The sequence below is a fragment of the Equus przewalskii genome, chromosome 7, assembly GCF_037783145.1.
Source record: "Equus przewalskii isolate Varuska chromosome 7, EquPr2, whole genome shotgun sequence".
Classification (NCBI taxonomy): Eukaryota; Metazoa; Chordata; class Mammalia; order Perissodactyla; family Equidae; genus Equus; species Equus przewalskii.
Window position 1 is genome coordinate 22,150,835 of NC_091837.1, and position 14,237 is coordinate 22,165,071.

Sequence of the window (14,237 nt, forward strand, 5' to 3'; positions counted from 1 at the left end):
CAGCCATTCCCACTGCCAGAGCGTTCTCACGCAGAAACCCACATGGCCGTGCAGGTGGGCATCCTGGAGCTGGGCCCGGGAGGGCGGGGCGGGTGTCAGACACCTCTGCAGCGGGCTGGGTGGTGGCCCCACACACACCCACATCCCAAGGCCTGGATCCTGGGATGGCGACCTTGTTTGGCAAAAGAGTCTTTGCAGATGTAACTAGTCAAGGATCTGGACGTGAGGTCATCCTGGATGACCTGGGTGGGCCCTCAAGCCAATGACTGCTGTCCTTACAGAGAAGGAGCTGGAGACCTGGGACACAGACGCAGAGCGAGAGGGCCGTGTGACGACAGAGGCAGAGACAGGATGACGTGGCCACAGGCCAAGGACCCCTGCAGCCCCAGAAGCTGGAGGAGGCAGGGCAGAGTCCTCCGCTGGGGCCTTCAGAGGCAGCGTGGCCCTGCCACAGGTGGGTGTTGGGTCTCTGGCCTGCACAACTGCGGGAGAATAAATACCTGCTGTCTTAAGCAGCTCAGTTTGTGTGGTTTGTTCCAGCAGCCCAGGAAGCCAACGCAGCCTCCCGAGTGGAACCAAGTTGTGATGTGGAGCACACACTCTGGCAATATGTGCTGAACGTGCCGAGACCTGAGCCACATCTGTCCACATCTGTCCCTGGCTGTGAGACCTCGGGCGGCAGACTCGACCTCTCTGTGCCGTGGTGAAGGGGACCGGTTGGCCTGTTCCCTCGGGGCCTGTAAGATGCAGGGGATGGAACAAATCCAGCTTCTACACCAGGCCAGGGCTTCTCAAACCCTGGCGTGCTCTCAGGGCTCCTGAGGAGCTTGCTAAGGTGCAGACGCTGACTCGGCGGGCCTGGGGTGGGCCTGAGGTTCTGCATGGCTGACCGGCTCCCAGGCCAAGCCGGTGTGCAGGCCCACGGACCACACTCTGAGCAAGAGGCTGGACGGCGTCCCTCCCTGCCCAGCCCGTGTGCCTGACGGGAAGCCTCACGCCACCGTGGTGGTGCTGGTCTCCTGGGGCTGTCGTAACTGAGTGCCACCGACCGGGCGGCTTACAGCCACAGAGGTGTGTTCTCTCTCAGTTCTGGGGCCAGCAGGCTGAGATCCAGGTGCCGCAGGGCCGGGCTCCCCCGAAGGCTGAGGGCAGGGTCCTGCCTGCCTCCTCCAGCGCCTGGTGTCCCAGGCGTCCTGCGGCTTGTGGCCGCGCCCCTCCGTCCTCCGCCTGTCTTCACACGGCCCTCCTCCCCGGGTCTCTCTGCGTCCTCTCCTCTCGTACGGACCCCTGTCATCAGATTTAGGGCCCACCCTAAACCCGGGATGACCTCATCTCGAGATCCTTAACTAAGACCCTTTTTCCAAATAACGTCACGTTCCCAGGTTCGGGTGGACGGGAATTTTGGGAGAACGTTATCCAACCCACCACAGTTGCCCGGGACAGACGGAAGGCGGGACTCTCCCACCCCAAATGCAAAGCTCCCACAAACGACCCTGACGTCCAATATAAACGACTGTGCCTTCTCCACGGCCCGGCTTAGACCTCATTTTCCTCTTCATAACCGCCCAGCCCTGGGCACCCCCGACGGCGTGCATGCCCGCGGCTGCATGGAAGGGTCTGGGAAAGGATTTGGGGCTGTCTGGGTGGAGGGCGTTAGCACAGCGGGGTCTCCTCCCGGCTCCACCTTTGTGAAGCAAATCACCACACCTTTCTGGGGCCCCTTTTCTGAGTCAGTAAATGAGAAGGTGGCAGAGCATGGGCCATTTTAAGGAAGGGAGAAATTTTATAGAAGTATATCGACATGTCTTGGGTACACGGTTGAATGCTCTCAAACTATCACCCTCTATAATCCACACCCCGCCAGGAAACAGCACCTCCAGCCACAGAGGCCCCTCCCAGGAGCGATCGCCCCTCCATGAGGACCACCCCCCGACTGCTAACCGCACAGGTTAATCAACGGGGGTGAGATTCCTACGACACAGAATTGACCATTTTAAAGTGAACAATTCAGCGGCAGTTAGTCTATTCACAATGTTGTACAAGCCCTGCTTCTATCTAGTTCCGGAACATTTCTATCCCCCAAAAAGAAACCCCACACCCTTTAGCAGTCACTCTCCATCCCCTCCCCCAACCCCTGGAAACCCCCAATCCGATTTCTATCTCTGCGGATTTGCCTGTTTCGGGCAGTTCCTATAAACGAAATCCTACATATGCGACCTTTGTGTTGGCTTCTCTCACTCAGCGTGTCTCCGAGGTCCGTCCACGTCGTGGCAGGTGTCAGTGCCGAGTCACATTCCACTGTGCGGATGGACCACATCTTACTCATCCCTCCATCCACTGATGGACATTTGGGTTGCTTCCCCTCTTTGGCCACTGACAATAGTGCTGACAGATACATTTTTGCCTGTCTTCATATTTTATGTCAATAGGACCACATAGTTTTGTTTTCTTTTGGGTTTGGCTTTAGCTGAACATCAAGTTTCTGAGTTAGCTGCACTATGGGGACACTTCTGAGGTCTTTCCTCCAGCGCCCTCTGCTGCCAATGGGATGGGGTTCTGGCGGGCGAGGCCCTGCCCGCAGGAAGGTCCAAGTGGGCCGTCTGGCCAGGAGCCCCCCAAAGCTCCCTGGCTGACGTCGGAAGGTGGTGGGGCAACCGTGTGGGGACGTGTTGCACCAGACTGGGTGTAGACACCCCCACCCAGGAGGGCCCGGCCCGTCTCCCAGTCCCACTGGGAGGAGGCCCCATGTAATGGCAGTTTCTCATCATTAATGAGTCAATCATGGATCCCAAGCGTTTCTTACCTGGTGCTTCAATTAACTGCTTGTAAACACTCAGGAAAGCGGCCTCGGCCTCCTGGCTTCTCTTGCTAAGAGCCACCACCTTTGGAGACAACAAGAGAAAGGGTCACGTGTAAACACGCATGAGTCTACAAGCAAATCTGACAGTTTTCTACGTGTGCAAACGTGGGAGAGCGGGGTAGAGGGTGAGGAGACAAAGGTTCAAAGGATGGAGTTAGAAGCCCGGGCTCAAACCTCAGCTCCACTGTGCCCGGCTGGGGAACCTCGGGCAAGTCACCGGCCCTCTCTGATCCTGTTTCCTCATCTGTAAAATGGGGGTAAATAGCAGAATCTACCTCCCGGGCCTGCTGTGGGGATCGAATGAGTTGCCTCTAAGCGCTGAGCCCCAGGCCTGGCACCAGCAGCTTATGAACAGCTGGTATCGTTACTCCTGTTACAACAGGGCCAGGCTGGAGCTTCAAACACCACGCAGGCTGTGGGGAGAGAGGAACACATCTGGCATCTGGCGGATATTTTTCCTTTTCTTTAACTAAGGTCACGGTGGTTTATAACATCATCATAATTTCAGGTGTGCATCATTTATTGTGACTTCTATACAGACTGCATCGTGTTCATCACCAAAAGTCTAGCTTCCATCCCCACATACACATGTGCCCCTTCACCCCTTCTGCCCACCACCCGCCCCTTCCCCTCTGGTAACCATGAGTCTGTTCTCTGTGTCTGTGTGTTTATCTTCCATGTAGGACTGACAGCACCTGGTGTTTGACTTTCTCCCTCTGACTTATTGCACTTAGCATAATACCCTCAAGCTCCATCCATGTTGTCACAAATAGCCGGATTTCATCTTTTTTATGGGTGAGTAGTATTCCGTTGTGTATCTATACCACATCTTCTTTATCCATTTGTTCCTTGATGGGCACCTAGGTTGCTTCCAAGTCTTGGCTATTGTGAATGATGCTGCAATGAACGTAGGGGTGCGTGTGTCTTTACACATTCGTGTGGATAAATATCCAGCAGTGGAATAGCTGGATTGTATGGTATTTCTATTTTTAATTTTTTGAGAAATCTCCATACTGTTTTCTATAGTGGCTGCACCAGTTTACATTTGGGGCATATTTCTCGCCACTGAAAATTAAGGAGAAATTGTTAAAGCTCTTGTAAGATATAAACAGCTCCAACAAATATCGAGGGTGACAGAGTTACGTGAAACAGCTCCTGGCATACCAAAGGCACTCAATGAATGCCTCTTGACTGACGAATACACAGATGACAGGAAGAGCTCTGTTCCCGTGCTGTCCTCTTGCTCGTGGATTTGTCGTTTTGCCAGTGAGACTCCATCAGACGCGCTCCGGCGAGCCCCGTCTGGGCTCAGCACCATCTCCTCCCTCTGCTCTTGGCTCCGAGTGCCGAGCTCTGGCCCCACAGGCCTTGATCCTGGCTCTTGGTGGCAGTCCCCTTGGCATAGCCCTGGGCCTCCCCGGCACACAGATGGCTGGAGTGAGCTCCTGGCACCCACAGGCCACCATCCCCACCTCCCCGAGGACACGCTGGGCTGGGAATCTCCCTTTGGACAGGATGAGCTTTACGCTCCCTGGCACTGACATACCTGTCCCCGGGGGGCCAACTTCCCAAATGACGAATCTGCTGCCAGTGTCTACTTGTCAATCATCCTCTTTCAGGGTTGAGCTTTTCTTACGACCCCCAATGATGGCAACTGAGGGGGTGTCTGTTAACAGATTCCTCCCCTCGGAATAAGCTCTGTGAGCGCGCTGTCTCACAGAAGGTGCTCACCATCATTCGTTGAATGAACAAATCCAAGTGGGTTCCACCAACTCTAGGTCCTGCCTGTGACACCAACCTGGAGAAATGGCAGGCACCAATTCTGAGACAGTCCGTTCACAGAGGCGGCCAACCGAGGCAGAGGCCCAGGAGCCAGGCCACCACTAGCTAGCTGTGTGTCCTTGGGTAGGTAGGTCTCTTCAATCCCCGTGCCTCTACTTTCCCATCTGTAAAATGGGGATAATAATATGCCAACCTCCCCCAAAGGGTTGTGGGAGGATCATGTGAGTTAAGACATGGAAAGCCCTTTGCAAAAACTCCTGGCACGTCTTAAGTCTCATAGACACGTCCCCTCTTGGTATGACCCACCCCTTCCTTCTTGCCCGTTACTGGACAGGCTCTGCCCGGAGCCGGGTGATAAACGGCAGCTCCGCTCACCTCTGGTGTCTCAGGAAGACCGGCTGAGAAAGGCTCCCACCTCCCCTCACAGCAGTGCACTCTGGGAAGAGGAATCTGGAAACCACAGCAGTTCCTTGAAGGTTTCCAACATGGCAGCCACAAGCCCCACGCGGCTACTGAGCCTTGGAACGTGGCGAGGACCAATCGGGATGTGGTGTGAGGGCGCCGAATCTCAAAGACTCGGCCCGAAGAAAAGAGCACACGAGAGCTCACCAGCGGTTTTTATACTGATGGCATGTTGAGGTGACAACGTTGGGTATATTCTGATCCAATAAAATCTAGTATTAAAATTCGTTTCACCTGCTTCTTTTTACCTTTTTAAAGGGAGATACCACAAAATGTAAAAGTTCTTCTGCGGATCACATTTATTCCTGTTGGACAGCACGGCTGGAAGGTTTTACAAGGTCCATACTCAACTCGTTATTTAAGAGCGATGGAGAGAAATGTACGGCGGACGTTGAGCAAGTGATTTTAAAAAGGTCAGTTACAAAGGCCGCTTCAGTTCTCGCTGTTACTCTGAGGACAGCGAGGTCTCTCACCTTCCACGGTGAAGGACAATCTTTCATTCACTCAGCAAACATTCCCTGAGCATCTGCTATGTGCCAAGCACCGTGGGCTGAGGACTCAGCTTGAAGGATGCAGACTCAGGCCCGTCGTCACGGGACTCACGGTCCAGCGGGGAGACTGACGCGAAAGCAGATCCCCAGATAATTCATTCATTACAAGTGCTAGATGCTTCAAGGGAAAAGTACGAGGGGCTCAAGCAGGTATAAGTCGGGGGAGGCTGACCCAGGGTGGTGGGTGGAACATCAGGAATTGTCTCCCTGAGAAGGGGAAGATGGTGGCGGACAGAAAGAACGTTCTAGAATCTAGGCAAAGGGAAAATCACCAAGTGCGGGCAGATTTTTATTCTTGCTGAGATGGACAGGGCACAGTTTCCTCCTCTGGGGACACGGCTACGCCCAAGAGGAGCCACAACCCGGGGGGTGGGGATGCAAACCTTGGGGTCTCAGAGTAATGGGAGAGGAAATTAACTCAGAGTTTGGGGGGCATCCCTGATGGGCTAATACTACCTAATAAACACAATACTCAGACTGACCACGTGCCGGCTGCTCTTACTGTTCATGACCATCCCTCTCCACGGACACGCCATCACAGAAGGCTGCTGCCGTCACGACGCCCATCGTACAGATGAGGTCAGGCAACTTGCCCGAGGTCACCCAGGAAGTAAATGGCAGACAGGATTCAACCAGGTCTGGGCTTCAAATTACTGTTCTGAATCTAGACTCTGGCCCGTTTCTCCCGGAGAGAAAAACCATCGCAGCCAGTGCGGACGTGGCTCAGACGCCAGCTAGGCTGTACCACGTCAGGGGCTGCTGACCTGGGGCCCAAGAAAAGCCAGAGCAACAACAGCAATCCGTCCCCCGGTCTCTAGAGGGAGATTACCAAGGACCAGCGGGCAGAGCGTGCGGTGCGCCATCTCACGACCGTCCACGCGGAGCACGTGTGGTGACTGGGGTTTGGGGAAGGCATCAGAATGTCCCCTCGACTTCTGAAGAGGAACTCTGGGCAGGGGTGGGGGCAAGTGCTGGAAGATTCCTTTCAGGTTTCCCCTCCTACAGCACCCTCTACTTTCTGTTCACACGCTTATCAGTTTGTCACGTGCATACTCCATCTGTGTGACTGTCGCCCTGTGACATCAGTCGCCCCCGGCAGAGCTGCGCTGTCCAGTGTGGTGGCCACTGAGCACTTGAAACATGACTATCCCAAATTCAGACGGGCTGTCAGTGTAAAATATAGGATTTCTAGGTCTTCAGGATGAAAAAGAATTATAAAATAGCTCAATAATTTTTCACATTGACCACATGTTGAAATGATAACATTGTGGACATATTGGGTTAAATAAAATATATTATTAAAATTAAATTGACCTGTTTCTTTTTACTTTTTAAAATGTAGCTACTAGAAAATTTTAAATCACCTATATGGCTTGCATTATATTTCTACTGGACAGTGCTGGTCTCGATCAGAGGGTGGCAAACGATGGCCCCTGGGCCAAATCTAGCCCTTCACCTGTTTGTGTGAATAAAGTTTTCTTGGCGCACAGCCAGGCCATTCTTCTATCTACTGTCTGTGTCTGCTTTCAGTTACAATGGCTGAGTTGCACAGCTGTGGCTGCAGAGTCGAAAATATTTACTCTCTGGCCCTTTTGAGAAAAAGTTTGCTGACCTCTGCTTACGAGGTTCATCTAACAGCTGGGCAATATTTTCATAAGCAGAGACCAAAAACCGACCTGCAAAGGCCCTCGGTTTGAATGAGTTCAGATTTAGGACTTCCTGCGGCAAATGCGACTCCTGAAGACGGTAGCTGCCTGGGTGTCCTGCCTCGTCCAGTCTCGTTTTAGAGCGATGACCCTGTCTGTTTCTAGAAGGCCAGGTCTAATGGTGTTGGAGCCCGATGCAGTGCTGGGCCCAAGGTCCTTCAGCTTCTCTTGACTCCAGTGTGTCCATCCCTCGAGTGGGAAGACTACGCCCCATCTGCCAGAGAAATGAGCTAACACGGAGCAACGCGGCCCGTGGAGGTCGGCAACAAGCTTTGCAATACGGCAGGAAATCCTGCTCGCCACACGGGAGGCCTCTGCAAGGCCTGCAGCGCTAAGGCTCTCACCACGTGCCCAGAACAGGTGAGCTTGGCAGAAATGAAAGGCACGTGTTTCTGCCGCATGGCGGGGCCCGCATGACTGCGGGAGAAAAGTGTCCAGAATGACAGATTTGGCTTGTGACAGGCAGATCTTGGAAGGCCATCTGGGCAAGGGGGAGGGGGAGGAGGAGGAGGTGGAGGAGGAGGAGGGGGAGGAGGAGGAGGTGGAGGAGGAGGCGGCCGCCAGCCACAGACACCAAGAAGGTTGCATCAGAAATAGCTCAGCGTCTGACGGAGCACGCGGCGTTTGCACCGCCCGCTGTAAGGCGGGGTGAAAGGTATGTGGTCCCCCGAGGATGAAAATGCCAGGCGCAGAGCTGATTCCACGAGAAGCGAGGCAGAAGTCTGCTCCCGCTGCCCAGCTCTTGTCTGTCGACGGTTAAAACGGCCAGTCTGGGGCCCTCGCGGCTGAGCGTCCGCAGGCCGTCTGAGCGACCGGTGACGAGAGCTCCTGGCTGTCGAGGATGCTCTGCGCCAAGCTCATTACCGAGGGCAGAGCTTCCGGAAGCGGCAGCCTTGTTCTGCGTTCAGGGCCGTATCTTTGGAATCTCCCCCAACGCGTCTAAGACCAGAGCCCCACCCGCGTCACTGCCCCATCCCGCAGAGGAAGAAACTGAGGGTCAGGGTGGCCGAGCCCCTTGGCCAAGAGGAGGGAGCTGCTTAGCGGCAGAGCGGGTATCCACACTCAGAAGCCCCCCTTCCACAGCCCAGACGTGCGCCCAGAGACCAGCGTTTCTCAAAGTGTGCTCAGCCCCAGGCATGCGACGGGGGACCTGTGGTCAGGCCTGCACACGCCTGCTTCCCCCGTGAGCATGTACCAAACGTACCAGCACGCTGGACGCCCTGGCAAGAGCTGCAGGAAAAAGTGCTCCTCACCTCAGCTCAGCCCAGGGTTTCCCGGTGCGCGTGACTATGGAACGTCTTTCTTCAGAGGATAAACCTGAAACGAGGGTTCTGTGGAACACACTTCGAGAACAGCTTCCCTCTGCCACTGTCCTGGGCTCCGGGAGGCTGGGGCATGGGGGTTCTGGGTGACGGGCTGGGGGCATCTGATGCGGCAGGAGTTCTGGGAGAAACCGGAGACTGATGGGGATTTGAGAGGAGGTGGCCCTCAGAGGGCCTGAGAATGGGCACCTCTGAGGAGGCGACGGGAGGACGGTCTGGGGGGGAAAGCAGGCAGCCCAGGACGGCGGGGGCCTCCCACGCCTCCGAGGCCTGGTTCTGCCTCCGGGTGTGCAGATCTCGGGGGCAGGTGGGGTGCGGAGAGGGGCCAGAAGAATGAGGGGAGAGCCAGAGAGGAACGGGGCACAGAGTGCGGGTTATGGGCGAGGGGCTCGCAGAGGCTGCGGGAGCAGAGACCTGAGGGCCGCGTGGAACAGGGCTCAGAGTGAAGGGAGTGGGTCAGAGTGGGTCTGAGCCAGTGCAGTGCCTGGGTCAGAGTCTACATGAGAGATCCCTGGGATGACATTTACATTGTTTGGCTGATTTGATATTATTATTATTAATAATAACAGTGACTACTGAGCACTGACTCTGTGTCAGGCACTGTGCTAAGTGTTGGACACATACTGACTCACTTATTCCTCACAACTCTGCGTGGGACAGGGTGTTAGTGCCCATTTAACAGAAGAGGATATCGAGGCACAGAAGGGTGAAGCCCACCCGTGTGGGAGCGGGGATCGGAGCAGCTTAGCTGGACCTCAAAGCCAGGCTTCTAACCCCGACCTGGAACTGACTCTGGCGGGCGGCTTGCGGAAGGAGCTGGACCGTCTAAAGGAGCTGGAGGAGCCAGGCACCCCGTCCCGCGCAGGATCTGACCCCCGCCACGGTGTGCTTTCTGGGCCGGTGTCCAGGCGAGCGCTGATGCTCTCGCTGCCATCAATCACTGATGTGGCCGAGTGAGTGACAAGTCCAATTTAACGTCGGGGCTTCAGTACGAAACAAGAGTTTGACTCCCGTTTTTTAGCTGTTGTGGAGCCGGGCTCCCGGCCAGGTGGGCAGAAGGCGGAGACCCCCTCTGGGCCCGGAGGCCTCGGGGGCATTCCCTGGAGCGTCGCCTGGGGTCCCAGAGAGGCCTCGTCCTGGCGGCTCAGGAGCCAGCCCCAGACAGTTCTGGATCCTGACCAGACATGGCAGAACTCATGTGTTAGCCGCCTATCCCTGTTCTGGATCCTCAGGCGCCAGCCACGAGGTCAGATTCGAGGCTCTGAGGCCCCCTCTTCCGGGGCCGCAGGTCCAGCGTCTAGACTCCCCCGGACGCCCCAACGCCTCCACCTGCGCCGTGACGGCGCGGGCAGGGGCTCGGTTCCCGCAGCAGCGGCAGGGCTGTTCGTTGAGCACCCACTATGTGCATGTCCCAGGGAACCAGCCCCCAGGCCCCCAAATGTGTGCTGAGTGCTTTATGTGCATTAACCCACTTGATCCATGCACTGAATTGTGTCCCCCAGAGCCACATGCTGCAGCCCTGACTGCACTGTGACTGCACTCGGAGACCGGCCTTCAGGGAGGTCATTAAGGTTCAATGAGGCCATGAGGGCGGGGCCCTGATCCGAGAGGACGGTGGCCTTACAAGGAGAAGAAGAGGCACAGGGACGCAGGCGCACAGAGGGACGTGGTGAGGGGCGCCGCCCACAAGCTGAGGGGAGCGCTCACCGAAGCCGACCCTGCCGGCACCCTGAGCTCGGACTTCCAGCCTCAGGAACTGTCAGAAAACACAATTCTGCTGTATAAGCCGCCTGGTCTGTGGCATTCTGTGACGGCAGCCTGAGCTGACCAGAACAAGTGGGCTCTATGGTCACCCCCATTGTACAGATGAGGAAACTGAGGCACGAAGAGATTAAAAAGCAACCCAGCCTAGAGCAGCCATCCAGTTTCCCTTCTCAGGGACTAAAATTCTGCTTTGCAGGGAGCAGGAGGAGCCGGAGGGCTGGGGGCCCTTCTACCAAGAGGAGTGACCAAGGGTTGTGTTAATAGGGACTCTGTGACAGACGCCAAAGGGGGAAAGCAGCTGTCTGACAGCAGAGGTCTGGGATTCTGGAAGCCAGCCCCCTCGCGGCAGGCCACACTTGTCCCCCCGCCAGTTCCCACGGGACGCACCGGGGGGGTGAGGCACGCAGCCACCCTTCCCGGGCATCACTCCCAGGCCTGTCTGCTCCAGAAGCCTTCTCTTCCTGGGTCTCGTCAGCTCTTCGGTCTGAGACCCGGCAGGGGAGGGTGGGTTTGTCTGTTCCCTGCACGTCCCCTTCGCACAGCCGCGCATACAGTCAGCGTTCAGTAGATGTCTCCCGAAGAACGAGCGTCACCATCTGTGTGTCGGGTGGACTGCACAGCAGGAGAGGACCGGGGAATGTGGCGTCCCTCCTTAGCGAGGTCTGGAAAAGCCCTGGGCGCCCCTACCGGTGCCTGTGCTCTGTTTAAGGGACGCTGTAAGCTCGGTCCACACGGCCGTCCCGACCTCCACTGAGCACCAGGCTCACCTGTCAGTCAGCATCTGATGACGGCCGGCCCGCACCAAGGCTGACTTTTTGTCTGGATGCTGTTCCATTTCCCCAACCAGACTGCGAGCACCCAGGGGGCAGGCACCGGCCTTTTTAAATGAAATAAGATAATGTACGTAAAGGGCCTGACCCATCACAGATGTCCAAGAAATTCACTTTCCCAGCAGGTATTAATGAGCATCTCCTCAAGATGGGGCTGTTCCAGGCACCTGGCATTTGGCATCAGGCAAGATGGACCCACACCTGCACTCTCGTGGGGCTGACACTGTAAAGGCAGAGGTGGGCAATGACACACATCCTGGTACAGAAAGTGAGGAGGGGACCAAGTGCAAGGAGGAACAGAAAGCAGCGAGGGGGCTGGGACTCTGGGGCAGGGTGTCTGCTGCCTATCAGGACCAGGGGAGGCCTCGGGAGAAGAGGACAGTCGAGCAGACTTGCAGGAGGGAGGCAGTGAGTAGTGTGAAGATCTGGGGGAAGAGTATTCCAGGCAGAGAGACTAGCAGGTGCAAAGGCCCTGGGGCAGAAGTGTGTTTGGCTTGTTTGAGTAACAGCAAAGAGGCCAGTGTAGTGGGAAGAGGTGAGTGAAGGGGAAGAGGAGGAGAGGAGGTCAGGAGGCAAAGCGCAGGGGAGGGACCTGGAGGCCTCTGTGAAGACTTGGACTTTTTCTCCGAGGGGGATAAGGGCCCCTTGAGGCTTCTGAGCAGAGGAGGGTCATGATGCAACTTACACTTTAACAGGATCCCTCTGGCCATGGTGTGGAGAATGGCCGGGGCTGGGGGGTGGGGGGAGGGAGACCAGGGAGATGGCCACTGCCATAGTCCAGGCGAGCAGGGCGGGCAGCTCAGAGCAGAGTGGTGGCAGCGGGGGTCGGGAGAAGTGCTCCGGTTCTGGGTCCGTGCTGAATTCGAGCCCCAGGGTTTGCTCCTGGGGGACGCAGAGTGGCTGTGGGGAGGGGGTGAGAAAAGACGGGGGTCAAGGAGACCCCACGGTTTGGGGCATGAAGGACGAGATGATCCTGAAACAGCCACGGCTGCGATCTTCCCTCCTTCCGAGGCCAGCCCAGGACGGGTCAGGGGCGGCCACCGCCCCAACGCCAGCAAGTGGATGGGCGAGAGAGGACGGAATCGAGGAGGCTCTCTGAGCAAACCCTCCCGAACCACAAGCTCAAACAAAACCCCGAGGCAGAAGGGGTGACGGAGAAGGACCCCCTCCCGGGGCCCACACCACCCTGGAAGGCTCGGTGGAGGTCTCCTGACTGACCGACTGACCCAGGGGGGAGGGGACAGAGACCCGGGTCTGCCCCAGAGGTCCCGGCACCGGTCTTGGGAGGCCAACAGCAGGAAACGGGAAACGCTGGACCTGCAGTGTGCCCACCCGGCTCCTGCTGTCAGCTGGGGCCTCGTGTCTCTGTTCCCCTTTGGGCAAGTCACGCCTCCTTTCTGAGCCTCAGTTTCCCCCTCTGTGAATGTAGGTGCTGGGCTTAAGGTCCCTAACTCAGTTGGGCAGTGACATTAATCCCCCCAAGTAGACAGACAGACAGACACCCTCCTGCCCCTCAACCCGCCCTTGGGACGTTGACAAAGGGAGGACAAGGCCTCGGAAACCCAGCCGGGCTCAGACCGCGAGATGCGTCTGCTGGGGGAGCACGAGGCGGGGAGAGAAACACCTGCAATTTCATTCTAACATTTGTAATTATTCCCAGGCTAAAAATAAGGCACGGAGCAAAGTGTTTCCAAATGTCGGCATCGACGAACACTTTTTATCCAACACAATACGGGCCCCACACGCGTTTGTGTCAGCTCCCTGAGAGCTCGTGAGTGGCGCCCCACGCCGGGCTGGCTTTCATGGCTTGGCGGCGGTGTGAAACGGAGATGTCCCCACACGCAGGCTGGCAGGCCTGCTATTAGCGACAGTATAATCATCAATTACGGCCCATCACAAACTACCGATTTTATAATTATCAAATGGAGCTCGAGCTTCTCACCTCCACTCGGTGGCAACTCATATCATCTCTGGGTTGAAAAGGGAGGCTTTTTCCTCTTTTTTTCCCTTTTCCTCTCGTGCTCTCTCTTCCGGGGAGAAGAATGTGCAGGCCTCCACATAAGACGGCGTTTAAATTGCTTGTCACTCAAAACGGAGGCGAGCCCCCGTGTGTAATTCACCAGCCACCTGAGCACGCGGCCTGCTCCCCTTCCGGCGTCCAGGCGCCGAAGCTCGAAAATCGTCTTTCTATTGTTAAAACTGTACCAGTCGGGGCTGCTTCAGCGGCGGATACACGATCTCCCCTCGCTTCCGAGGGTGCCCGACATGAAAGGCGCAGGCAGCTTTCTTTAGTGCCATTCACGTAAATGCTGCTCTGGGTGTTTAAGAAAATCAACTCTCTGCTCATGTTATGAGCCCAAAAGCCATCGAGGCCGCGCGCAAGGCGGGCAGGCCACCGGGGGTTGGCCAGTGCGTGACAGTGAACGGTTGAGAGTCGATCTCACGGCACGGGCAGCGTCCGATTTCTCCTTAGGAGCTGCTGGTACCTTGAATGTGTTTGTGTGGATCCGGCCGGCAGGCTGTGAACAACCAGGAGCGGTGCCCAGCTCGGTCCTTGCTGTTCCAGCCAGAGGTGGGCTCCAGCTGTGGGTCTGACTTTCTGTCCACTCGTCCCGGAGGGACAGGCCACGGACGATCGCCACGGAGGCCCCACAACCGGCTTCCCGAGACTCGGTCTCTGAAGGCCAGGCCCGCTTCGCCCACAGCTCTGTTTCCTGCATAACTGATTAGGATCCTAATACCTTCCAATTTTAATCTGGAGCTTTTTATAATTCACAAAGACTCTTCACCGGAATTAACACGGCTGAGCTTCCACACGCTCCCAGGGGTGGCCCTGGGCAAGGAGGATGGTTCCTGTCTGAGAGGCCCAGAGAGGCTGATATGGCGGCTGCAGGTCACACAAGAAGGGCCGAGGTGGGGCGTGAACAGGGGTCTTTGGATTCAGAGTCAGCTGTGCGGCC

At 56.6% G+C, this 14,237-nt stretch overlaps 1 protein-coding gene across 6 annotated transcripts in view; it reads right to left on the reverse strand.

The window, feature by feature from the left end:
* Positions 1-14,237, reverse strand: part of CUX2 (cut like homeobox 2) — a 241,246-nt gene that overhangs the window by 53,413 nt on the left and 173,596 nt on the right. For all 6 annotated transcript variants that reach the window (XM_070628909.1, XM_070628910.1, XM_070628908.1 and 3 more), the window contains one exon: positions 2,804-2,882. In XM_070628909.1, coding sequence (XP_070485010.1) covers positions 2,804-2,882 — 79 coding nt within the window. The remainder of the gene's footprint in view (positions 1-2,803; positions 2,883-14,237) is intronic.